At 37.9% G+C, this 25,568-nt stretch overlaps 1 protein-coding gene across 6 annotated transcripts in view; it reads left to right on the top strand.

Moving 5' to 3' along the window:
- Nucleotides 1–25,568, top strand: part of TRPM3 (transient receptor potential cation channel subfamily M member 3) — a 411,660-nt gene that overhangs the window by 151,180 nt on the left and 234,912 nt on the right. For 3 of the 6 annotated variants that reach the window (XM_027881869.1, XM_027881893.1, XM_027881885.1), the window contains exon 1: nucleotides 1,733–1,938. The exons of 2 other annotated variants lie outside the window; for them this stretch is intronic. In XM_027881869.1, the coding sequence (XP_027737670.1) occupies nucleotides 1,849–1,938 (90 nt within the window). In that variant the 5' untranslated portion in view covers nucleotides 1,733–1,848. Of the gene's footprint in view, nucleotides 1–1,732; nucleotides 1,939–25,568 lie in introns of those variants that run through there. One more of the 6 variants, XM_027881899.1, reaches the window with a different exon arrangement.

Genomic DNA, 25,568 nt, shown 5'->3' with positions numbered 1-25,568 from the left:
TATAGAGCCTTGGAAAAGAAGTTTCAGCTAATTATACTTACTTACTCAAGTTCTATTTCACTATCAATAGCAAGGGTTTTTTCCACCTTTCATGCAACAAATACATTCAGAGCTCATTCAGAGACATTTAAATATGTATAATTTAAACTAGCTGCTCAGCCATAACCAGAAATTCATCTGCACAAATTTTGCCACAACGTAATGTCTCCTGGTGTCCTACCCATTCTTTTCCAAACCCAGCTTATGATCTAGTCCCTGCACCTTTGAAGTTCTATAATTTTGCCATGTACAGTGGGGTTGAACAGGTCGCTTTTTTGGTGCATAATCAGTTTTGCACTATGTTCTGGGACATTATATTCTGGGCAGAAGAATTTTTAATCCAACACTTAGGTTGAATAAAAATATTCATAAAATTCTTGAGATGGTGCAGTGAAGAGGAGCTGGCTCGCATGCATACATTCCAAATAAACAGTAGCCTTGATCTCTTTACCTTAATTTGGAGAATGAATATAGACACGATACTAAGAATCAATTATAGAGGTGGCAAATATGTGCATTATGGGAGTTAAAAGGAAATGTAAAAATGTCAGATCAATGAAAGTAGCCAAGTAAATTGAATGGGTATTTTCCAACCTGAGTTATGAGGGACTTAAAACTTTACTGAGAAGCAGCTGTTTTTGTCTATAATATGAGTAAAACCTGGTAATTACTGGCAAAATAAAAAATCACCATTGCTTTATAGGATTTATTTTACAGTTCCTAACTCTTCCTTCATATAATCTTCATCCCATAAGAAAAATAGCAGGGAAAAAAGCATTTCTTGTTTAGCTAGAGAGCTGCAATTAAGAATAGCCTGATTATTTAGGAGGGCCATTTAGTGCCCAGAATGGAAATATGTTTTGCTATACTTGAATTGCTCCAGCAATATTACTTTATGTTGTTCGCATGTCTCTGAAAGAATTAGTGCACACATTTAATTAAGATGAGCTGAATTCTGACTTGGTTAGGGTTGGATGTTTTGTTTTGTGGATTTTTTTATTTGTGTTTTTTTCCAGGATGTGCATGTTAGCACTCATGCTCTTATAGTACAGCTTCTAACTCCTGCCACTTGCTGCTAGTGCACCGACACCGTGCCAGATCAATGAAATGCTTTCTAGGTTCATTGTATCAGTAAATGAAGAGTGAATTTATTTTCCCTCTCTCAGTCTGTTGTCTGAGTGTTGGCCCCTCCTCCCCTCATGCCAGTTTCCATCTCCTCGCAGTGCTTTGGGAAAGAAAGTGCAGGTACCCCTCCCTTGCTTTATTTAAATTCCATCCCTTGTGCCCTGCTTTTGGCCCAGGGAAGCGCATGAGCGAGGCAGGAGGCTCGGCACAGCCTGGCTAACCTCGCTTCTCCCGGCGGCGGGCGGGAGGGAGCGTGGCAGGGGCCGATCAAGCCGCGTCCCGGTTTTCCTCCGGGCTGCCCCTCTACGCTCAGCAGGGCAGCTTGCCCCGAGCCGCGGCCGGATCGCCTCCACCCTTCCAGCCGCATTTGGCATGCATAAACACTGCCGTCCCCGGCAGGAGACTGCTGCTGGAGAAACCAGGCTCGGCGGATGCCGCTGCCCACCCCGTGCGCCCAGTCCTGCCCAGCCCAGCTCAGCCCAGCCCAGCCCAGCCCAGCTCAGCCCAGCCCAGCCCAGCCCAGCTCAGCTCAGCTCAGCTCAGCTCAGCTCAGTCTCTGCCCTGCGGCACGGCGGGCCCGGGTGGGACGCGCCCATCGTGGGATGCCCGCGCCCCGGAGGGCGGATTCCGCGGTAGGCGCTGTCAGGTCTGCGATTGATCTCCCGGTGGGATTTGTGGACAGTCATGAATCAGACCGATGCTCCCCGGCCACTCAACTGGACCATCCGGAAGCTGTGCCATGCCGCCTTCCTCCCCTCAGTCAGGCTCCTTAAGGTAGGGTGAGAGCCCTCTTTGCGTTCGGGAGCTGGTGTCTGCCGCTCAGCACCTGTCTGCAGGACTGCAGACGCTGTTGCTGGAAAGTTGATTCAGAAATAGTCCCAACTTTAGTTTTAATTACCTTTCCTGCTACCTTTAAAACCCCTTGTGAGCACCTGAAGATACCAATATTGTTTGTCAGTACTCTGTTCAGCATATTTGGCTCTCGAGAGAGGTCTGTAAGAAAGGTAGAAATGGAAAAAGGGATGATGGATATCTGTGCTTCTATTTGCCTTGTCTTAAAAAAATCAAGCTGTGAACTTCTAGGGATGAATTAGGTGTCTGTTTCTAAGGGGTGTTCCTTTGTGAGCAGCCCTCTGCTATCTGTTCTTTAGGTTATGTAGTCACTAAAAAATACCTGAAGGTCCAGTAGTATTGAGACCAACTTGTAAGTGGAGCAATATGTGAGTGGAAAAAATTTATCTTAGCTTGCTGAAAGCTGTACATGGGAATAAGGTCAGGTAAAGACTGGCAGTGCAGACAGCATCAGTGAAACTACCTGATGTTTTATTTGTTTAAACCAAGTGTTAGAGTTTTGATGGTGCTTTTGTAAGTGTTTTTAAATGTACCTTCCTAGGAAATAATTATTTTCTATTTGAAAAAATTATTTGGGATTATGTACTGCGGAGGGCTCTTACTAATAGCATACAGAGTACCAGTACTACTGCATGCCCCACTGAAGCCGTTTTAGAGGCATTTGTAGCTGAAAAACAAAATATCTTGAATCAACTTTTTGGTGAAAAAAGGTTACATTAAACTGAAAAGTCTTTTTTTTATTGGAACATCTTAATTAATTGGATTGTACAATGAGATTTTAAACAATGTAGTAATATCCCTGTTGTTTTTTTTTTTTAATAAAATGTTAGACTCATTACACTATTTATCTCATTTCATATTAGTATTTGATAGTTTGGCTTTGAAATTAATATGAAGCCAGATAAAACATGTTTATTCTAATAGTGTATTAGAGGGTAACATTTGATATAACCATCTGATTTTGTGTGAGTAGCTTGGAAATTAGGTCAGTTCTTACTACTGTAACATGCTTGAACAGTGTAGTGTGTGACAGTGCACTTAGCAGACATATGTTGTATGTATAATTATTGTATATGTGATGCACAAGTGACCATCCTGTATATCATAAAGGTTGCATCCTTAGAAGATGGGACTATAGTATCAAAATGCTTCTGTTTCCAAGCCAGATGTATGGCTGCTGGGAGCAGCTCCAAAGAACAAAAGAAAGACAAAAGTTAGGTTGCTGAAAAATCAAAATATAACTAATGCAGAACAAATCAGAGGGTGGTGTTGATTGCTTTGTAAAGGCTTCCCCCTAGCCCCAGAAGCACACATGAGAATGTACGAACTCTACAATTCAGATGTGTTTAGGAAAACATAATATTGCCCAGGTGTGAGAGCTCAGATGCAGGGAATTTTACCATCATTCTCAATACCAGTGGGTGAGGGGGCAGTCTGCAGTATTTTGCTTTTGGCAGGCAAATGTTGCCCCATGTGTATGGTTTCTCTTCACTGCATATTTTAAGGATGAACATTGGGATTAATTATTAAGAGAACTGAATAAAAATGATTTTCTGAAGATACAGCTATAACCTGTTAGGAACAGATAGTGAATGGACTCTGCAGAGTTAACAAGAGCAGAGAAAATAACCAGAGATAAGCAACCTCTGCACAGAGCAGTGTGTGTGGTGTGGGAGAGACCAAGGCAAAGGAGGTGGGACTGTGGCTCCTTCCTCAGCTCACGAGCAGAGCTGGTTGATTGGAGAGGGAAATGCATACATCAGCATCTTCTAGATTCCCAGAGAGCTTAAAATTTTTGCTTCTTATCTTTGTCTTTTATTATTTAGTGTGTTTAAAGCAAGTGATTGACATAAGAACAGGGACCCATTGACTTAATTCCACCAGCCAACCTGAAGAAATTCTTCATCAAGGAAAGACTAATAACAGCAGCATTAAATTACCGGAGAATCTGTATAAATATTTTCCTGTTTTTCCTCAGAGAAATTGAAAATTTTTATGTATAGGAAGTATTCTTTTCTCTTTTGTATCTTTCTCCAAAAAGAAAAAAAAAAAACACACTTTTTTTTCCTTTTTCTAAATGAAAGGTACTCCTGTAAATCCAAGTGCATTGGAAAGGCAAGTGCAATAATCTAAGCTCATTTTTTTTAATTGCTCAGTTTCCAATTGGATTAATTAGTCTGCCGAGGCCCGGGTTCGATTCCCAGTCAGGACACTACCTGAGCAGATGGAGCTCGTTAGCCCTATAAGGCAATCCATCTACGTCCTGAGGACCTCACTACCACCGTCCAAGCTCGCTTGGCCCCGGCAGATGAACCTCAGGATTAAAGGGTGGGCTCAGTTCCGCGCACACTGCGTCTCACCTAAAAAAAAAAAATCCAATGCGCAGGCTGGAAGGTGGAAAGACCTTCCCCGGTTCTTCGTTCTCGAAGACTGGCCATTACCCCACCTAATTAGTCTTAAGGGCTAATACAATATTGTTTCTAAGTAAATGTTCGCTAGACTCTTTTTTATATATCTTTTCTCTTCAGAGAATGCCCTCCATAACAGAATAAACTTTGCAAAACCTGATATGTTATGGCATATTTTTATTATTATATGCTTTTCTATCACTGCCAAACTCCATTTCAATGTACAATGTAGATTTATTACAAGTAAGAAAATATCAGATATCATTCTGTCTTTGTCATTTCTTTACTTTAGTTTAATCTACCATAGCAAAAGAGCTGAATGACACTGTTAGGTTCAAGGATATAGCTCATTCTTAAGAATGAGAAATAGCAGAGATTTCCTGGGTTATTCGCACAAAAAAATCACTGTGGCCTACTTGGATCTTTGTAATAGAAAACATGAACTTTTCAATTAATTCTGTGTTTTTTCAATGAGGAGTTTAAAGTTCTTATCCTGTGGATACAATTTTAAATGTAACATTAGTGCTTTCACATTGATGGATCTAAATAAACACGAGAATCTGGGGCTTGCATGGAGGCAAGGCTCTTTGTGTTAACAGTAAATCTATCAGATTGTCTTGAAATTACTGGTTTTAAAGATACGCTAAAAGGAGTTATTCAGCACATAGGTTATGCTCTTGTTCCATCCTGTTGAATTGGTGTGCACTGCTCCATTTCCTGAACTGACATTTGATAGAGCTATGGCCGCAGTAGTCTTGTATAATTTAGATAAGATAGGATCATTTGTAGATGCTGCCCAGTTTTGGTCCCTGTGCCTTTCTTCCAGGCATGTGTTCCTGTTCTAACCCATGCCACTAAAACTCTTATCTGTAGGTGTGGTTCTGTAACAGGCACACAGAGTACTAGGAGCTGTATTTGAAGTACAGATTGAAACAAATTATTGGACAAGATTTTTCCCACTTGTGTAAAAATCTCATTTTTTCCCCTAATAATTATTTCCTGTAGCACATTTCATGCTGATACTTTCTGTAGTTGTTTCAATATGCTTAAACACATGCTAGCATACTAATGCCTTCTTATCTGAAGTAAGGAGTAAGAGTATATATGAGTATATATGCAGAGGTGGCTTTGTGCAAAACCATCATTCTTCTGAGGTGACCAGGTTAGTTTTAGAGAAAACTGACATTTTAAAACAATGTTGTGTGCTCTTAAAAATGAATGAATGGCATCATACTAAAGATTTCACTCAAAGGACTTCGTGCCCTAGAAGAGACTGCAGATGTTGCACTTCTGCTTGAAACAGAGATAATACAAGCCATGCAGTCAAGAAATGGGCAATATTCTAAAGAAAAACAAATAAATAAACTGAGAGTAGACAGAAGACTGAAAAATAAAAGATCCAATAATTTGCAATTAGCTTAACACCAGAGACTTATAGATGGGCACATGTACAACATCTGAAAGCAACAGATTATCCAGCCTTCTTTTTTTTTTCCTAATAAGACTACTAAATTTTTTCATAGTGAATTTGAGTTGAATGTCAGTAAGTAAACTTGTAAGGCAGGAAGTTTGGAAGGGCCAGAGGAAGAGGAACAGAGTGAATGAGACAAAACACTGGGGGGAATCTTTTGGATATTTTTTTGCCAGCATACCTCTCAGTAAAAATGCCAACTCCGCTCTGCCAAATAAAGACCTAACCTGGGCAGTAGCCTAACCTAGCTCTCTGAACTGGTAGAAATTTAAGGAACTTACTAAATTTCTTATCAAATGAGAAACTAGATTTTCTTTTTGTTAGTTATTTTTATTTGATTGCCCTACCAAGAATGTATAAGGTAACCCAAAAGAAAACTAAAAAGCTGAAAAATAGCTCATTAAAATGAGACACAGTGTCTTTTAATACAAACTTCTGACTGGTCTGATATATGTGGATATAGTACTAGTGTAAAATATTTTTCCTGCTACAGCAGGTTTGGTTAAGTCCATAAAGAAGGTATCTACAGGAATAAAGACTGGGGAATACGTGGCAGGCTTCACTAAGGTACGCGTCAAGATACCACAGTGTTCAATAGCTTAAACAGCTAAAATTGCATTGCTATTTGATTACCAAATACAATTTTATTTCAGGACAACTTAAAAAGATCTGATTTGGTAAATTGAGTGAAAAAATTACTTCTCCAGAATGGTGGAAGAATGAAATGTATTTTTTATAAAACAGAAAATATTTATACTTCTGAACCCCATACTGTGAGAAGAAGTGACTACAAGAGAGAAGAAAGTTGTATCCTTTGGATGTAATTTTATTCCTCACATGGATTGCAGAATTTTATTAAAAAAAAAAAAGAGTCATTGAACTGATAGAATACTCCTATATTTCAGGAAACATATTTTTGATAAATGATTTTTAAAAATACTTTTAAGTATCTTTGTGTGACATAATTGTGAGATGGTAATGTTAGATTGTGTTATAGTCTTTAAAAAGAGAAGCATAAGCTTTTTATGCTATTTTATTCATTAACAATGAGAAAATGAGCAGAAATCTAAACACAAAGTCAAAATGTGTAGATTTTTTTGCTCTTAGCTAATCTTTTGATGTCCAGTTGGCACTGAGGTCTAGTAGCTTATTACTGCTTAATAGGTAAGAATTCTGACTATTATTTTAGTTAATTTACTGTATCCACCTTTCAAACTGCAACAAAGTGAGTCTTGACTGAAAAACTGATATTCTTGGAACAAATTCTAGTGCAGACAGTTATCATTACTGAGGTGGTTAACTAAATGTTTTTGATAGTAATACACACATTACTGATAGTAAAATTAGGGTAGTAGTTTACCCATGTCTGCCCTCAGTTGCTTACTGACTAAAATCGTAATAATGAATTAGCCATTATTATACATCCTTCAAGAGGATTTGATTTATTTTGGGAAGGAATCACACTTCATCTGTTAAGATCAAACTGCCTGACACATAGTCATGTAGAAAATATCAATCACTGTGACTTTTTGTTTTTAATAAATTCACTAACAGAAAACTAGTCACACCTGTAGGTATGGTGGATGCTGTGTATGGTGTGAAATACACGTTTTAAAGGTGCATATAAGTTCTATTCAGAAAGAAATTATCTGATAAACAAACTCCTTCTGTCAGAAAGAAAATAGTTCTTCACATTTGTGATACATGTTGTATGTTTCTGACTTATTTCTCATTAGAAGCCCAAAAGCCATGTTTCTAGAAAAGAAAAAGATTCAGCTTTCTTTTATCTGTTCTGCATTTTGTGCCATCAGTTTCACCATTCAAGGATGGCAGGAGAGAGACCTGGGGCAGGGCATTGCCATGTCTTTTCACTCTCCTGTTTTATTGTCAATAAATTCATTTTACACCCCAAATCAGGGGAGCAATGGGTGTTGCAATGTAGCTTCACAGACCCTTTGCACAGGTATTCTGCTGCTGCTCAGCTGTCAGCTGTGCCTCTTGTACTTCACATTCTATAACCAAACGATGGCAGAATGGTGAAGACATTTCACAGCTGAGGTTGAAGAACTGATAATATACCTCTTGGATGTTGCACATTCTCAAAAGTCGCTTATTGTTTGAAGTCATGCTTCTGATCAGTAGTGAGATGAGCTGATCCTTTTCATGTGGCAACTCGGCATGTTCGTATGTAAGGAGTTTCTGACAGATTATGTCAGTTCATTCTTCTGAAAGGAAAGGAAATATGGAAGTCAATAATGATTTTTCCATTTCATATAAAGATGTAGTCACTCTGTATGGTTAATTCTTTGGTGCAGTGTACATTTTTTATGTGGTCCAAGGTGAATCAGAGCTCGTTAGCTGTTTGCTTTATTGACTTAATCTTTTCCATGAATATGACTCAGGCTGATGACCACTTACTTTGAAGAGATGTAGCACCAAATTAGTTTCCACAAAAAGAAATGTATTCCCAGTTAAGAAAAAGAGAAAGTGAAAGATGATGGTGAAATTCATGTTTCCATGGAAGAGCCCACCTCTGAAAGGTAGACACATCTTGAAGGCAGAGACCATGATCTCCTAACGCCATGTAGAGGGAAAAGTGCTTTTGACTTTCAGGTTGGAAAAGATGCAAAGTTTTTTATATGAATGCAGAATTTCTTACTTTAAACCAGAGAATTTTAGGAGATTAAAAAAAGCTTTTTCTTTCCAGGTATATCATTTCCATATGAGTGCTTTTCAAAGAAGAAGTGTTAGAAAAAGTAATACAAAATTTTCAGTCTTGATGCAACAGCTACAGTACAAAAATACTTGGCTGTTTTAAAATAAGGATCCTGCAACTGCTACAGGTTTTTATCCTCTTGCACCTTAGTATTATTTTCAGTGCTTTCTCTACATCCAGCTATTTCATTAGTGTCTTTACCTTCATCTTAGAAAACAGAGTGAGGTTTTGCCGCCTTCTGTGCCACATGGCAAATGGGTTACAGTGATGGAGATATCAGAGGTATCAGAGGAGTACTCCAGGATTTTCCACTTTTCCTGCACACAGAGGGTTTTGGTGTATAAATGATCTCTGCTTCCCATGAGGCTCAGCCTTTTCAGATTTGAGTACTTAAAAGAGGCAGCAAGTGGCAGCATTTGCCACTGACCTTTAATTGAATATATGAAATATATTGAATATATGAAATACTGCATTAAACTTGCTTATCAGAGATTAAATGCAAGTTTCCTAATTTGTGACTGCATGAGAGATGATTTATGGTAACTTCCAGAGAAATAATAATCATAATAATAAAAAGTAGCATTTTTATGTATATTAATGGAATAGAAGAAAAAATTAAGACTTGCTCTGAACAAACACTATTGTTTTAAAAAAAATTGTAAAATGCTGCTAAGTATAGAAGTCATACAAGCCGTAAGTTACAGATACAATGTTGTTTAATGTGTTAGTGTATTAAAAGCATAAGATTTTAATGTTATTCTGCTATGCTGTTCCTTATGTTTGAGAGGGTGCTATGTGAAAAATTCAGGGCACAAGACCACAAAGTGAAGCTGAGTGGTTTTATTCCACCTGAATTGCTAACAAGACTATGCTACAGTGTAAAAAGAAATGCCCTTGGGGCTCTCAAGAAATTTATGTCAAAGCTGGTAATAAAGCATGAAATAAAATCACTTCATCGAAAACATCTTTCATCCTCCAGGTAATATGATGACATGAAACAGTCTGACAAAGCGCTTTTAACAGTGTCAAGGAAGTTACTGAAGAAAATACCGGTTTTTTATAATGTAATTATAAAAATTATCAGGCTGACTTTACGTTAGAGAGAAGATGATTGAGTGAAAGATTATTTTTCATTTACCTTTTTCCCACCTGTTGCTTGTAAATGCAGATGGGAGAGGTACTGAGCCATTATAATTAAGAATTCAGGGAGGATGCACCATGTTATTGTTTCAGAAGGATGCCATTTTTTAACTCCATGGTGTATTTAATTGACACGATGTTCCTGCTGGGACTATTGTAATTAAATATCACAGCTCAGTTTTACAGTGCAGTGGCTGGACATGCATCTTTGCATATAGCTAAAAAGAGAGACCAAAACAACAACTTGAAGAACTAAGTATAGGGTATCCTGAGGACTTTTCAGACTGACTTCTACATAATTATATAGAGAGTTTTCTAAGTGTCCTGAATAGCAGAAGGCATTTTCCAAGTACATTCTTATTCAACTTTTGGGTTCAGTACTTCAAATTACTACGTGATGTCTTTTGCAGGAGGCCATGTTTGATGAACAATGTTTTTTTCCGGTTGCACATTCTGTGCTATCACGTTGAAACTGTGAAGGTGTGCACAACCTAGCCATAATACTGCAGCTTTTCTCAGATTTTTGCGCTACATTTCTGCCCACCCCTGCATTGACCCTTTTTCTGAACTCTGTCGCTTAAAGAGGTTTCCAGATATTTGGCTGCTTTGCCTTTAGTTACAGAAACAACGGTGGTGCAAGGTTATGATGGGAATAATGCTGACAACCAAATTTCTACAATTGCTCAAAATGCTTCTTAAGAGAAGCAGAGCAGTATTTAAAGGTATCCCTTTTGTTTTCAATGCGATGGCTGAAATTTTGTATTGTCTTTGATACAGCTGGTTGCAAAGTGGTACTGCTTGGAAGCCATATATTTTTTGTATTATTCAGTTCAAATCCAACTTTGTCTTGAAAGAGTTTATGATGGCAAATTTTTAGGAGTCCTACGCTTAATTTCTTCTGTGAGAACAGGATAAACTGAGGTACTCTATGAAAGGAGACACCCAAAAGATGTTTACTATATCCTGCCACTAGCAGGACTACTTCAATATGTATAATTCCTTTAGGTGGTTGTTCGAGTTCCTAAAGCCATAACCCACTAGGCAATCTTTTACAGTGACCTGTCTGGGCCATCAGAAATATTTTTCTGAGGTGTCTGCCTGGATCTTTCTTGCTGCGCACAAAAACTGTGTTTCTTGTTTTGTCCATTATGAGCAGAGGGGACAGATGTGGCAGCTTTTGTTGCTTTAAAATTCTCTGGCTGTGTTTGGAAATGGACTAGTTTAATAGATCACTCATGATATATGTATCTTTGTCATCTTCCAACAAAGATTATTAGATTATTCATTCTGCTGTATCTTCCACAGAAGTTAGAATGAGGTTCCCTTGCTGCCTACTTTTTTTCTGTCTTTCTCTAATTTTCAGATGTCTTACTGGAAAGACTAGCAGGGATGTGAGGGACTCCTGCTCCATCTTCCATTCTAATCCTAGCTCTATAAACTGGGGAAGGGTTGATAAGGAAACAGAAGGTATCACAACCCTCCTTAATTTCACTGTCCTGAAGAGACTGAATAAATTTCTGTAAATTGTCTACAATGTCTTCCTGATTTAACTGATTTTACAACAATGTGAGTGGACTACCAACTATCAGTCCTTAGGGAGAGTTTTTGGAGGGCTCAATCCCTTTCTATTTGCACAACAGAAATATTCTTGGTTTCTTTGCATAAAACCAATGCTTTTTAATGGTCACATTAGCAAAGAAATTTTAAAACTCAGTGTGGGGGACAATCAGCATCTCAGTACTTACTAAGACACTGAGTTTCAAGAGTATGTGCTGCCTTTATTATATACCAATGAGGAACTTTATTGTGTAGATGCATTTCTCTGGAATAAAAAGGTAATTCTGATCCTCCTAACCCAAATGGGGGGAAGAGGGGAGGCAAATAAAAAATATTTTCAGAGACAACCTAGTGGGAAATTAAATGTGATCAGCTTATTTTGTCTTGATACATGCAGTTATTTAAGAACAATTTAAAGATCTGATCTATCAAGACAAAAATATCCTGTGCAGTTCCTTATTAGTGGTAACTGTGGGAGCTCTAGGTTATTCAGGATGGTAATCATAAATTGTTCAGAGGATTGCTTCCTCTTAGAATCCGATGACTGCTATTACTAATATCTAAGATCTAAGGATGAGGTTATTTTCTTTTAGTTGCTTTTATTTCTTAAGTAATGCAAATTTTCTGTTTTATTTGATGTCCAAAAATTCATCACTAAAATACCCCATGATAAAATGGATGTCTGTAGAGTCTGGGCAAATGAGAAGAACTACTTGTTCACCCAGTATTACAGTCTGCCAGGGATGTGACTACAATATGAAGTCTTTAAACAAGTACTGACATGAGGAAATTGTTTGCATTAAATTACCTGACACATTTAGCATTTCAACATAATGAAAATGTGTTAACACAGTTATTTTCCATTAATTTATTTCCCACTTATGTGAATCCAATTGAATCAATGGAGACGCTTTCACCAATTTTTAGAGGGTGTGACCCTTATTTACCTGATAGCAGAGCTATGAAGGAGGAACACTGCAATAGTCCAGGGTGCGTATAATGCTTACTGTGCTGATTTGGTTCAAGATTGTGTGTGTGTTCAGATATCTCTGCTGCAAATAGTTCTGTGGATAACTAATGCTGCAAATATTTTCCATATCAAATCTCATGTACTCTCCTCTTAAAGTAAATGAGGAGGGCAAACAGTAGAAACAAACTACCTAATATGATTAAATAACTATGGATAGCTGCAGAGAAGTGTGTGGAGCATTTATTAATTCAATTTATTAGAAGTGTAACATAGAAATCTTAATTTTCTTTGAGCAAAGAGTATACGTTCACTATCCATGGGAATTCTAGGCCTTGTTTTCATTGATGTAATCAGAAAATGAGATTTTATTACAGTTAAACCACATTGTTCATGGAGTATTTGCTCCTAGTGCTTTGGAATTGCATACTTTAGGTTGGTTTTGTGGAATATGCTTTATTTCAGTATCAATGTGATCACTTTATATGACATTGCTTCTGACACTGATAACTAGATTTTTTATGACAGTCATCCTAAGCCTAATTCTATTCTTAACACATGTTAGTAAATTTGAAACTCAGAGATCATTTCATGTCAGGAAGGATTTCTCCCCTACAGTTGTTTAAGTTTGGGTGACATGGATGTTGGACCCGAGTTCACTCTTTCTTCCTTGGCCTTAGCCAAAACAAGGTTAATACTGCAACACCATCTCAACTAACCTGACATGTGTCTCTTCTCCCATAGCATTTCTACCATAATACTGTTGAATGCACTGCATGTTTATGTATAATCTAGAAAAAGATATCTGCCAATGAAAAATCCCAGTTTGGAAGCATGCATTATGTATCATCATGAGTAAAGCTAGCATTAACATCCTCAGAATTGCTTTTTAATGCCTTTTTTTTCTATGCTCAGAATTTATATCTCTTGAATCTAGATTGACTTTTCAGAAACTGCTGAGGCAACGTACTCTGAAAGTAACAGTCTCAGTAAACAATAACAGCCCGTTATCTTGTTTCCTGAAGCTGAGGAAATTAAAATTGCTAAGATGAGGAACTCATAATGGGTCTGTATCAAAACTGCTCCATTAAAATTTTAGCTCTTTCTAGGTTTCTTCTGTGCTTCCATGATCCAATGGGCTGTGTCTCTGAATTTCACATTTGAGACCTGTCTCAAATACTCAAATCAACTGTCATTAAAGCAGTCGCTTCCTGCTGTGTGGACTTTCACCTTTTCACTGTGAGGCCACAGGCAGCATAACCTAATGCAGTTGTTTCAATGTTTAAAAAAAAAAAAAAAAAAAAAGAGAAGACTCAGTAAAGAATTAGACACCCATAATTAATTCAGATAGTTGATATGTGATCTGAATACTCTGTGAATACATAAATGCTAAAACGTATGCTTAAAGCAGCAATTATTAATACATCCCACTTGTTTGGATTATGTGCATATTAGCAGATCTCTGTTTGTACTAGTTTGTTGGTTTTTAATTCCATTCATAAAAGTGGGCTATTTAAAAATAAAAAACTGAAGTAGGTTAGCAACAGAAATATTGTCAAGACTTTATAAACATAATAAAGCAGATGAAAATAAAAAACATAAATTAAAACAATGTCTTTGGATTTCATGCACAGAATAAAATACAAATACATTTTAGAATGTCATATTACTAACATTGGCTTTTTGCAGAGAGTTTATCTAATTAAGTTAATCCTTTCACTAGCAACTGTTTTTTTGTCTGCTTCCCAGTTTCATTCTGGGGAGAGCAGATTACTAATTCCTGATTTGAACTAAAATAGTTAGCTCATCCATATGTAATTGGAATCATAAAATCATAGAATACCTGGAGTTGGAAGGGACTCCTAAGGGTCATAGGGTAATTGAGTCCTACTCCTGGTCCTTGCAGAACTTCCTAAAACTAAACCTAAAACAGACTTACCAGACAGTCCTTGAACTCTGACAGACTTGGTGCCCTCACCACTTCCCTAGGCAGCCTGATCCAGTGACCAACTACTCTCTGAAGGAAGAACCTATTCCTAATGTCCAGAATGTACTTCCCCTGGTTTAACTTTAGTCCCTTGCCTTGTGTCCTGTCACTGCTCACCAGAGAGAAAAGATTAGCAACTCTTGCTCCACAGCTCTCCTTGAGGAAGCTGTAGGCTGGGATGGGGCCACCCCTCAGCTTGCTCTTCTCCAGGCTGAACAAACCAAGTACTCTCAAGTTCTCTTTTTCAGTCTTGTCTCAAGAGATTTTGCCAGATCTCTTTCTGTGAGGATGCTTTCCGGGCACTTATCCCCCAGTTTTTATGTATATACAGGATTACCCTTTCTCAGATGCAGAATTCAGCACTTGCTATTGTTAAATTAATTGTGGTTGCCCAGCTCTCTCTCTGGTTGATCCAGATCTCTCTATAAGGCCTCTCTACCCCTGAGGTAGCCCACAGTTCCTCCTAGTTTAATACAGTCAACAGAATTGCTGAATTTACGTTTGGATGCTGCATCTAGATCATTTATAAAAACGTTAAAACGTTACTAGACTTCCCATTTGCTGTTTTACTTTCAATGCTAGAAATAGTGGTGAAGACTGGAGTTCGTGGTGGACAGGTTGAACATGAGGTAGCAATGTGCTCATTCAGCAAAGAGGACCAGTTGCATTCTGCACTCTGTTAGTGTTGTAGGCAAGGGAATTGGTTGAATCTAAAAGATTCTATGACTCTATGATATTACAAAATGATCCATTCCATCTGTTTGTGTGACCACATGTGAGTGCTGTGTCTAGTTCTGAGGTCCCCAGAACAGGAAATGTATGGACATGCTGGAGTTAGTCTGGTGGAGGCTACCAAACTGGTCAGGTAGTTTCACACGTGACATGCAAAAGACAGCTTGGTTTGTTTAACCACAGCAAGGGGAGGTAGAGGGAAAATCCTGTTTCTCCCTTTCTATACCTAAAATCAGCGAACAGAGGAGATGAACCCACAATTTTTTTGAAGATGCTGAGTGTCAGGACGAGTAATGGAAACAAAATGTCATCACAATGGTGTTTGAGCACTGAAACAGGTGACCTAAGCCGCCTGATATAACTGGAGATACCAGATGATTTGTGCTGTCCTGATTCAATTAGTATTCAAAGCAGAGCAAAGACTGTTAATCTTCAAAGAAAATGTCGTTGTTTTTGCAGATGTCTCTTCTGTTTTAAAATGTGGACAAAGGTACATTTTTAAACACTTCAGTAGTGCAGAACAGCACTGCAACTGCTAGGCTATTATCACAGAAGCTTCTTGAATTCATCAGTCATCTGAAGAGTTTCTGAAGTTATTCTCAGTGGCAGCACTTGGTGGCAGTAGACATATCAAGGGTGAAAGGTGACAAACTTTGTATTCTGAGGATGTGAAACAGTGGTTTCTAGGTGCACATTAGCTTGCAGTTATGTTCTGGAGTTGTTTTTGCAGTAATAGCTTTACATCTTAGTGTCTCAGAAATTTGTTTGGATGGCTGATTGTATCATGATTGAAGAAACTGAGTTACAGCAACCGACAGCTTTCACAGAGTTCAGGCAGCCATTGTGTCTCTGACTCTTTAGCGTGCTAGCAGTTGAGCTAGCAATTTATATCAGCTACAAGCTGTCAAGTTGTTTGTTTTCTGTGACCTACTTCATTTCAATTTGAATATTCAGTTGTTTTGCACAGCTATGCACAGTGAGGCTATCCATAATTTCTTTGGCAAGACTTCTTTTGATTAGTATTTATGAATAGGGCTAAGGTACCACTGGCAGCTGTGGTGAAGGAAGCACCCCTAGGGATCCTGAAGCAGGGTTTTGTGTTCAGGCTCCAGCTACTCCTTCACAGAGAGAAGCACAAGGATCTTTATAATCAGTTACCTCTGAGGGTGTGCTGCTCCAGTTGTGGCTGCAAGGGTAATAGGAAAATGATGTGCACGATGAGGAAGAACTAAGTGCTTGGGGTCTCATGTGTTATAGATCACCTTTGGATGTTCCTGCTGTCTACAGCAGAGACAGTGGTTAATGTGGGGCATGACTGAAAGGCTACAAGGCTATGAGAGGCAGCTCTGACAGAGGCCCTAAATTCTGGGGCATATTGCACCTGCTAATCTCAGTGTAAATGGTCTCATTCAGCCCTAAGCTGTGGTGGGCTCATTACCTCACATTCAGCTTCCAGAAACAGCTTCACCATCTGGATGGTGAACCATGGCCACAAAGAAATGGTCACTGTTCCCAGAGATCTGTTCCAGGGGAGTGCGTGAAGATTTGCAGACAGAGATTGCTGTGGAAGCAGGACTTTCTTAGGAAATATATCGTCTGTTGTATGATCAAATATAGCAATTCTGGTACAATTCAAATTAAAAAAGTAGTTCTTGGATTCTTAACTGACTTACTGTTTGGATCACTCAGTGATCCAATAATACCATCTTTATCTCTCAATATTTTACAAACCCATATACAGATTTGTACTCAGGAAAAGTACTAGGAACCTAGAATGGTAGCTTTTCTGTTGTCATGCTTTCATATTGTATGAGCCAAAAAAATTAAGATTGATTAATTGAATGCAAGAGAACTCAAAGGAGGAAAGGAGGTAGCATTAATGATTCAAATGTAATTCCAGGTGTTGTGAGCCAGTGAGCTGAACCAGTAGTTCACTGTAGTGTTAGATGGACTGTATAGGTTTTTCTGATTGAATGTAGAAATAAAGTTCAGCTCATTCGTGTAATCACTAAGAACCCACAGTTATGCCTCAGCAAATACACTGTCTTTCCTGGACTGAGGGGCCCAGAACTGGACACAGCACTCCAGTTATGGCCTCACCAGTGCTGAGTATAGGGGAAGAATCACTAGTCCTGCTGGCCACACTGCTTCTCTCCAGCTTGTCCAGGTCCCTCTGAAGAGCCCTCCTGCCTTCCAGCTGATCGACGCTCCCACATGTAACTGTGCAAAATGCCGTGTTTACCATAGCCAGTATCTGCACATAAGCATACAAAAAGCAATCTAAACAACATGAGCTTATCCTAACTCTAATTTTGTCCAAATCTTGTAATTGCTGCAAGTAATTGCCTTTTAAATGGAAAAGTATTAAGAGACAACCCTCTTCAGAATGACTTTTTGTTAGGAAATGGTTATGCCACCACAATAAATGTGTTAATAACCTGATATTGAAAACTTGCCCTCTTTGTCTCATCTCCAAGTCCTGAGTCCTGACTTCAATGAGGTACATAAACAGACAGCATAGAGACCTAATTTATTACAAAATGTGTTGTTTTCAGTTGCAACTTTGGCTGGTTTTGATTCTCCTGGTAGCGTGCCATCTTTTACTAAATTATAGTCCTTGTGGCTTTCCCGACTGGAACCATATAATGGCAAAACAGAAATTAGGGGAAATTAGGCCCGTAATTCTGCCTCCATCCTTTTGTAAATTCTGGGTTACCTTTACCTGGGGCACAAATGTTTTGCTGTGATGCTAGGATATAAAGCTATAAAATGAATTATCTTATAGAAAAATGAACGGTGATTTGAAAATGAAGTCCATGGACAGCTTGAGAACTAGTACCAGATAAGTTCTTTTTCGTTTTGTTTTGTTTTAAATAGATAATGCAGTGCATAATGTGATATACTGATTGCTTTTCTTTGTGCTATGTACATAACATGAATTGTAGTAATTACTCAGAAGTATAAAACAAGAGTGCATTTCTCAAAAGCAATAGTCATAACAAAATAAAACAAACAGACCAAAACACATGATAGTGCCTAAGTTTTACACATATTTGAATTCTTTTCATTAACTTATACACTTTAAAACACATTTTTTTTCCAAATTAAGAATGCTGCATCATTTGCTACGAATGATCATGTCTGCTGCAGGAAGCTGAAGTGTAAGGAGCACAGACTAAAATTAGTGTAAAGTAGCAAGCCTGCAAGAGATTAGAAGGGGGATGCTAAATGAAAGATGATACCTCAACAAAACACCATTGCATATATCCTTCATATAGTAAATCTACACTGCACATTCAAATTTAATTTAGTCAAATGATAATCTATCATATATGATTTTTAAACTGCGGAATAAGAAGCATTACTCGAGCTGCAAAATAGATTACTACAAAATAGATTCAACTTTCATTTCTTGTTGTGAGATTGATTTTTGTTTTGCTGTAGGTTCTTTGTCTAAGTATTAACAATATTCTTGTTACTTATTCAATTGTCTGAATTTTCATAAGGTAAATTTATGAATTTTTTTTTCTTTGTGCTATTATAAATTTAATTTATTCTTAATATATTGCTGTGGAGATGATGAGGCTATCTTTATTCAGAATGATGCTTTTAGTCTGATGCATTTGTGTGGTATCTTCAAACATGGCTGGATCTGGCAATCTTTCATATGCTACAGAATTCTGCTCCAAATTCTGCAGAGATGATCAGAGAAGGTGCTTGTACACACTACGCTAAGTTCACACTCAAATAGTACTAATTTTTCAGTCCCTCTGTCTGGATTAAACAGGAATTCATCAGATGTATTCTTATTTTGTAGCATTTATGTGATCTACATTTTTTTACTTATATGTCAATAATTTATGACCAGTTGAAAAAATTTCTCACAAGTCTGCTGTGTATTATTTTACAGGAAACATACATGATGAAAATATGATCTTATTTCTTAGTGCACTTTCAAACATTCTTATCCTTTTGGTGTACTAAAGTGCATTTAATATTAAATTCACTTCAATCGTGATGGTTGCTTGGGTGTAACTAACAAAGACAAGGCAGCTTCCGTGATCCTTTTATGACATGAAACTATATTTTTGAGAGTGATGCAATTTTTGTCACTTCCCTTTGCATCAAATCACAGAATCTTTAAGCTTTGCAAAGACCTTTTAAGTTCATCAAATCCAATCATCAACCTAGAATCATCACCATGTTCATCATTAAACCATGTCCTCAAGGGCCATGTCCACAAGGTTTTTGAACACTTCAGGGATGGTGACTCTACTGCTTCCCTCAGCAATCTCTTCCAATGCATTAAAACCCTTTCCATGAATTTTTTTTCCAAAATATCTAATGTAAACCTCCCCTGGTGAAAGTTAAGGCCATTTCCTCTCATCCTGTCACTTGTTACCTGGGAGTAGTAGACAGCTACCCCCAACTCACTACAGTCTCCTTTCTAGAGAGGTAGTTGTAGACAACGATAAAACACACACAAACGCACACCCCACACACACACCTGAGCCTCCTTTCCCTCCAGGCTAAACAAACCCTGCTCCCTCAGCTGCTCCTCATCAGACTTGTGCTCCAGCCACTTCATCAGCTTCCTTCCCCTTCTCTAGACAAGCTCTAGCACCTCAATGTTTTTCTGGTTGTGAGGGGCCCAGAACTGAACACAGGACTCGAGATGTGGCTTCATCAGTGCCAAGTACAGAGGCACAGTCACTGCCCTGGTTTTGCTGGCCGCACTGTTGCTGATATAAGGCAGGATGTGCTTGGCCTTCCTGGCCACCTGGCTACACTGCTGACTCACCTGAGGGCAGAACCTGACACTTCACCTTATTGACACTCATACAGTTGGCCTCACCCCATTGATCCAGCCTGTCTGGATCCTCTGTACAGCCTTCCTACCCTCCAGCAGATCAACAATCACACTCAACTTGGTGTCATCTGCAAACTTGTCCAGGGTGCAGGTCCTTGTTCAGGTCATCAATAACGATGTTAAACAAAGCTAGCCCAAATACTGAGCTCTAAGGAACACCAACCTGGGTAACATTTGAATAAGTCTAATCCAAATATAGTGCTACTGATATCGACTGGCATGGTTTGTAAGTCTTTGGTTATTCATGCACTTCGTTTTTAAAGGCTTCTGCTTCTGCTCAAATCAGTTGGCTAATTGCACACTGACAGTGATTCCAGTTCATTGGGTTGCATTTAGCGTAGAAGATACAGTTGACTTCTTTGTTATCACCTTACAGAGCATCATGAGAAATTGCTTGAAGAAATTTATTTTTGTTTGGTTGTCTTTCCTAAAAGCCCACAATGTGAGAATTTATGATGTCCTTTGACAGTTGACTTCTGTCTTTGTCATAAGAATGCAAATCCATAAATTTCCATTGTACAGGACATTTCCTTTTATGTGGAATGGTTTACGCTTATAGACTGTCTTTTCCATCTGAATGACTTGTCTTTTCAGGTTAAGTGCACTTTGTTACACATTCACAGTTTGCATTTTTTTCCTGTAAGCTCTGCAGATCACGCATTCCTGCTTGTCTACTCTGTAACATGAGATTTATAAGGCTGATTTTTGTCTTTGGACGACATCATTGTTTGTTTGCAATACAAATGTAGTTTATTTCTTCAGATCTTTTTTTTTTTTTTCTGTAAGACTTACCTTTTTTGGCTTTGGTTTCCAAATATTAATATTTGAATATTTGTTAGGCTTCCGTCCACTCAGTGGGTGCAGAGGAAGGTTGGTTGATGTACTCTGAGTGGTGCATGGGAGGAGGTTTAGTGATTTTAACTTGCAAACTTTAGAATATGAAGGTAGAATGAGGTACTTGGCAAACTTTAAAACAATATCCACAGTAAGAAACTTCACAAACTAGCTTAGCAAACTTTAGGAAGTCAGGAGAAGGAGAGACACAGAGAGAGAGAGAGAGGTTTATATTCAGTACCCTTGGATCCTTCAATGACATGTGATTGCTGCAGTTTCGATGTCCATTGGCTTAAGTGGTGGTCACTGTCTTGATCTTTTAGGGGTGGGAGAAGTCCATGAAACACAAAGTCCACTGGATTAATATTATGCTCAGGCTTGGTGGGAACACACAGGTACCTCCCCTGAGGCAGAGTGTTTTTGACTGGATGACGTAATACTGTCACAGGACACTTCAGTAGTCTTTGACAGTCTAAGACATTACAGCTGCCTCTTACCTCAGTGTTGTTGAGTCAGTTGTGGCCCATCATCAGGGGTGAATACCTTCAGGCTACGTGTGAATGTCTCAGTACTTCCCTTAAGGGGAATTTTCATAGCTGAGTCGATTGTGTAAGGACTTAGGCATGATAAAAAGCACTCTCCCACCTCCCAGGATCTTCTTATCACCTCCACCCTTACCTGACTCAACACCCAGCCTGCATCCCCTCTGCACTTAGATAGTTACTTTGTGCTTGTTGTTTGAGCCACTTATAAACAGTCCAGTCTCTTATACTACTAAACCATTAGGTTGTCTTACAGACATATGTTGAGCTGCTGTATTTGAGTATAAAATCTTCAGTTGCTTCTTCTGCACATGGAGTGTATGTTCTGTTCATATTTAGTGCCACTTTTTGTTTTCTTTTGATATTTTTCTAGCATAAATCTTTTATTATTATAGTCCTCTGTGGACCTGAACAGAAAATAGTTCCCTTATCCTACCAGAAGCATTGGTAGTTCATAAAGTCTTTCTAATCCAGAACAAACCAGAGATCTCCACCCCTTCCCTTGATGACCCATAAGAAACCTCAGTTCAAAGGGTCCTCTAGTCAATACTAAATTATTACATCATTATCTTTCTTTATTGTGTGTTCCAATAAGTACATGCTGATAAATTCTTGCAGAATATCCAGGTGATATCTTAATAAATTGCCTGTCAGTTAATTAAATTATTTTTTTTCATTATAATTCAAACGTAATGAATTTTTGGGATAAATTTTCTTTTTATCTAAAAAAATAAGTTTCTTATATAAATCACTGAGTATTTTAACCATCAATCAAAAAAAAAACAAACTACCATAAAATATTAAATACTTTTAATGTTGTTTTTTTCCATTTGAGATGAATTTATATTTCAAGAACTACTTCCTTTTTAAGGGATCTTTACAATTTCCAAAAACTAAATTAAATTCTTATTTATTAAATGGAAATTAGGAAGTAGTAAATTACAGTAAGTCAGTACTTCTTTAGGGCCTAGTTCAGCTTAGACAGAGCAGAGAGACTAGGCCACAGGAGTTTGTGTAGCACATAAAACTTGTACATGATGTAGGATGCTTCCTTTTTATGCCACTCAGATTCTGTGCCCACTCTCATCTTGATCATCATATGTTTCCTTTTCAGCAAAGAGCAAAGAAACAGGACATTCAACATCACCTAAAATGGTTTTACTCTATTCTTTTGGATGAGAAAACTGCATTTTTCAGCCTCTATGGGGAAATAACTTTTAAATTAGGGATTGTTAATGATTTTTTCTTGTAATTTTTTTAGATTAGTAGCTAGCCAAACTTGATCTTCAGTTTTGAAACTGGTGTCTGAGAATATCTTCCAAATATACATGACACCTTCTATCACAGAACTGAGCCAGCAGTTTGAGTGTCTAAAAAGGCAAAGCATTTTGTTTACATGTCTCTACAGCAGATCAGCAGGATGTTTTCTGCAAGAGTAAAAGGGAAAATAACAGAAATATATTTTGGAAAATGGCAGGATTTAATTCAAAGCCCAGGGATTGCTATTTAAAAATTACATAATATAGCTCATTCATCTTTTCCATCTTTTTTTTATACACTTGCCTTTAGGCCTGGTCATTTTACTCTCGCAAAAGCTATTGGCCATTGAAAATGCAGGAACTTTCCTGCTTCTTCAACATCAACTGCTTTTTCCCTGTCAGCTCTTTTGCCAGTATCAGCATTCACAAGGCCACCCCTTGAGCTGGGTAGCATCAGATCTAGCTCAGAAAGATTTTGACTTTTACTACCACAAGAGAAAGCGATGGAGTCAACTACTTGGGACGAGGAAAGGTTAACTACTCCTTTTGGATTTTTGCTAGATTAAAGAAGCCTAGTAAGACATAGTTTTAATGGATGTCTTTTAATAACATATTGCTTTTGAAAGCATATTTGATCAATACAGTGAGTGCTTGAGAGAATTATAAAGTGCCTCTTTATGATTCTTCGCACTTTGGATTTTTTTTTTTTTCCTGTTTCTGCAGGTATCAGTGGAAAGCACATGCTTCCTCTCTACCAAGGAAGAAAATTCAATCTGCATTATTAGTATTTTGGTACCCTATGTGTTGTTATTTCCTTTTAGTGGCAAATGAGCCCAGTACATTATTTCTTTCACCTCTCTCCTTACCCCATATTCATAATAGCACTGAAATACTCTAAGTATTCTTACATTTATTGAGCCTTTATATTCTTCTGGCTGTGCCTTAGATTAGCATCAGCAGCATGCAGTAATTTTCAATGAGGTGCATTCTTTACATGTCTGACTATCTAAATGAGTTATATTACAATGAATGTATACGTGATTTTCTACAAAACTTTCATTTATCCTTGATGGAAAATTTCCATATTTTACTAATATGTGTTTTAATTTGGGGCTTTTGCACCCTTTAGCTTACTTTTTGAACAAAAGTAGTCAAAAATTATGTCAATGAATGTCAGAGGGCACATTGCTACCATTTCCCTTATTTGTTCATTGTGTCAGTTACAACTCATCAGTCCCTGTTTAAGTTTCGATCTGATTTTTAAATGCTTCTGAAAGCAGAAACCCAAATGGATTTTCTGCCTCAAATCAGTTTTACACAGCTAGCCAGCCAACTGTTTAACTGTATGGAAGTTCATTATATAAATGCAATTCACAGTCTATGTGTTTTATCAGTACTGAAAGTGTTATTACCAAGACTAAGACAGGATAAGCAATGAAAACCAGATGCTTCTCTCTCTCTTTAAATCATCTTAAACTGTGACCAGGAGGGGGATCAACAGTGGTGCTTGTATAGACAAGTAAACATATGTCAAATGTTAAGATGTTACGACCGCGATGTCTTAGGGAGAGAAGTAGAAAGGTGTATCTACAATAATGGCTTTGTTTCCAGTGAAGTTTATTTTCTTTCAGATAGCAGTTTTACTTTTAAAACTATTCCCTTTCTCTTCTATTTTTTTTTTTTTTTTGGTTTAGAAAACCCCAAAAGACCCTTCACTAAAACTGATGTGTATTTCCACAAGCCATTCACAAATACAGACAAATATTTCTTCACTGTGTTGCTGCAAAGCAGGGCATTTTATCTTCCAGTGCCCTTTTTGAAAAAGTATAACCTAAGGACCTTAGGTCCCTAAACAAACCTGAAGATGATCAGTGTAGGGTTTTTTGTCCTCAGAGGACTGGAGAAATTGCACTGTAGCCCAGTGTTAGAAAGTATCAACAATGAGGTGCATTCTTCCCCTGTATCCATGAGTGAGCTACCTGAGCTGGAAGGAAGGATGAGCATGCAGACAGAGTTTTCTGTCTGATATTAGAAAAATGCGAATTCTGTAAGTCTTTATTTCTTGGTAGGAAATATGCTAACCACTGGAAAATGGTGCTTCCTCTCTGCTCCCCGCCATCACCTTCCACTCTGTGAAAGGAGCATTTGGAGCCTTCCCTAATCTATTTCTGTCTTTGAGTGAGGGGAGAGATCCCTGAAACAAAACACTGAAGGTCCTAGGGAAGAGAGGGGATGACTAAGGGTGCTCTTGCAATGCATACTTAGAAGTGCCAGAAACCTGAATACTTGGGGAATTCTGTAAGTTTTGAAGGCTGGGGTTTGTAGGCAGGCATCCAGATGCAGTTTAGCATGCTAAGTGGGTTTTTTTTCAAACACTGACATTGTACAAATGCTTGAAAACTACAACTCAGCAGGATGTTGTGATGGGCATTGTACAAACATAATATATGAATGAGTCTAAAATTATTGCAGTGAAAGCACCAAGAAAGAAACAGAGACATCAGTGCAGAAATTGGGCGTTTGTATAACCCATACCCCAAGCTGTGCCACAGAGCAGCACAGCTGAAACCCTGCTGCTTTCCCTACTTGTTCAAAGAGCTGGTAATTTCTGGTTCTCCAGGGGAGCTGTGTATGGTTACTGTGAAACTTGGAACCAGCTACAGATTCACTTGAAAGTACCATTGCAAGGGTTTGTCTCAAAATAAGGATATTAATTTTAATGTAATATAATGCTTAAACTATAATTTAATGGTCACTGTATTAGTACTAGTGCAGCTGTAACAGTTGTTACTGTTACTTTGCTGCTATGTTATTAAAATATTAATTCATTAGAATATTTTGTTTAGTATCTTATTTGTCCAGTTGTTCTCTCTTTTTGTATTTCAGATCCTCTGAGTAACAGCTTCTTTTTAAGTTCATAATCTTGATGGACTTGAAGTCAATTTGTCATGTTACCTACAAAAAGATTTCCTCATCCGTGGGGTAATAATAATTTGAGGATCCCTGCCAAGTTATTTGACTGACTCTTTTCAGTATATAGATACTTAATGGTTAACCCACTGTTGTTGT

Source organism: Empidonax traillii, unplaced genomic scaffold, assembly GCF_003031625.1.
Source record: "Empidonax traillii isolate 1590-97213 ecotype Southwest subspecies unplaced genomic scaffold, ASM303162v1 scaffold7:size3022706, whole genome shotgun sequence".
Taxonomy (NCBI): Eukaryota; Metazoa; Chordata; class Aves; order Passeriformes; family Tyrannidae; genus Empidonax; species Empidonax traillii.
The sequence above is the reverse complement of the archived record's forward strand: the minus strand, read 5'-3'. Positions and strand labels throughout refer to the sequence as shown.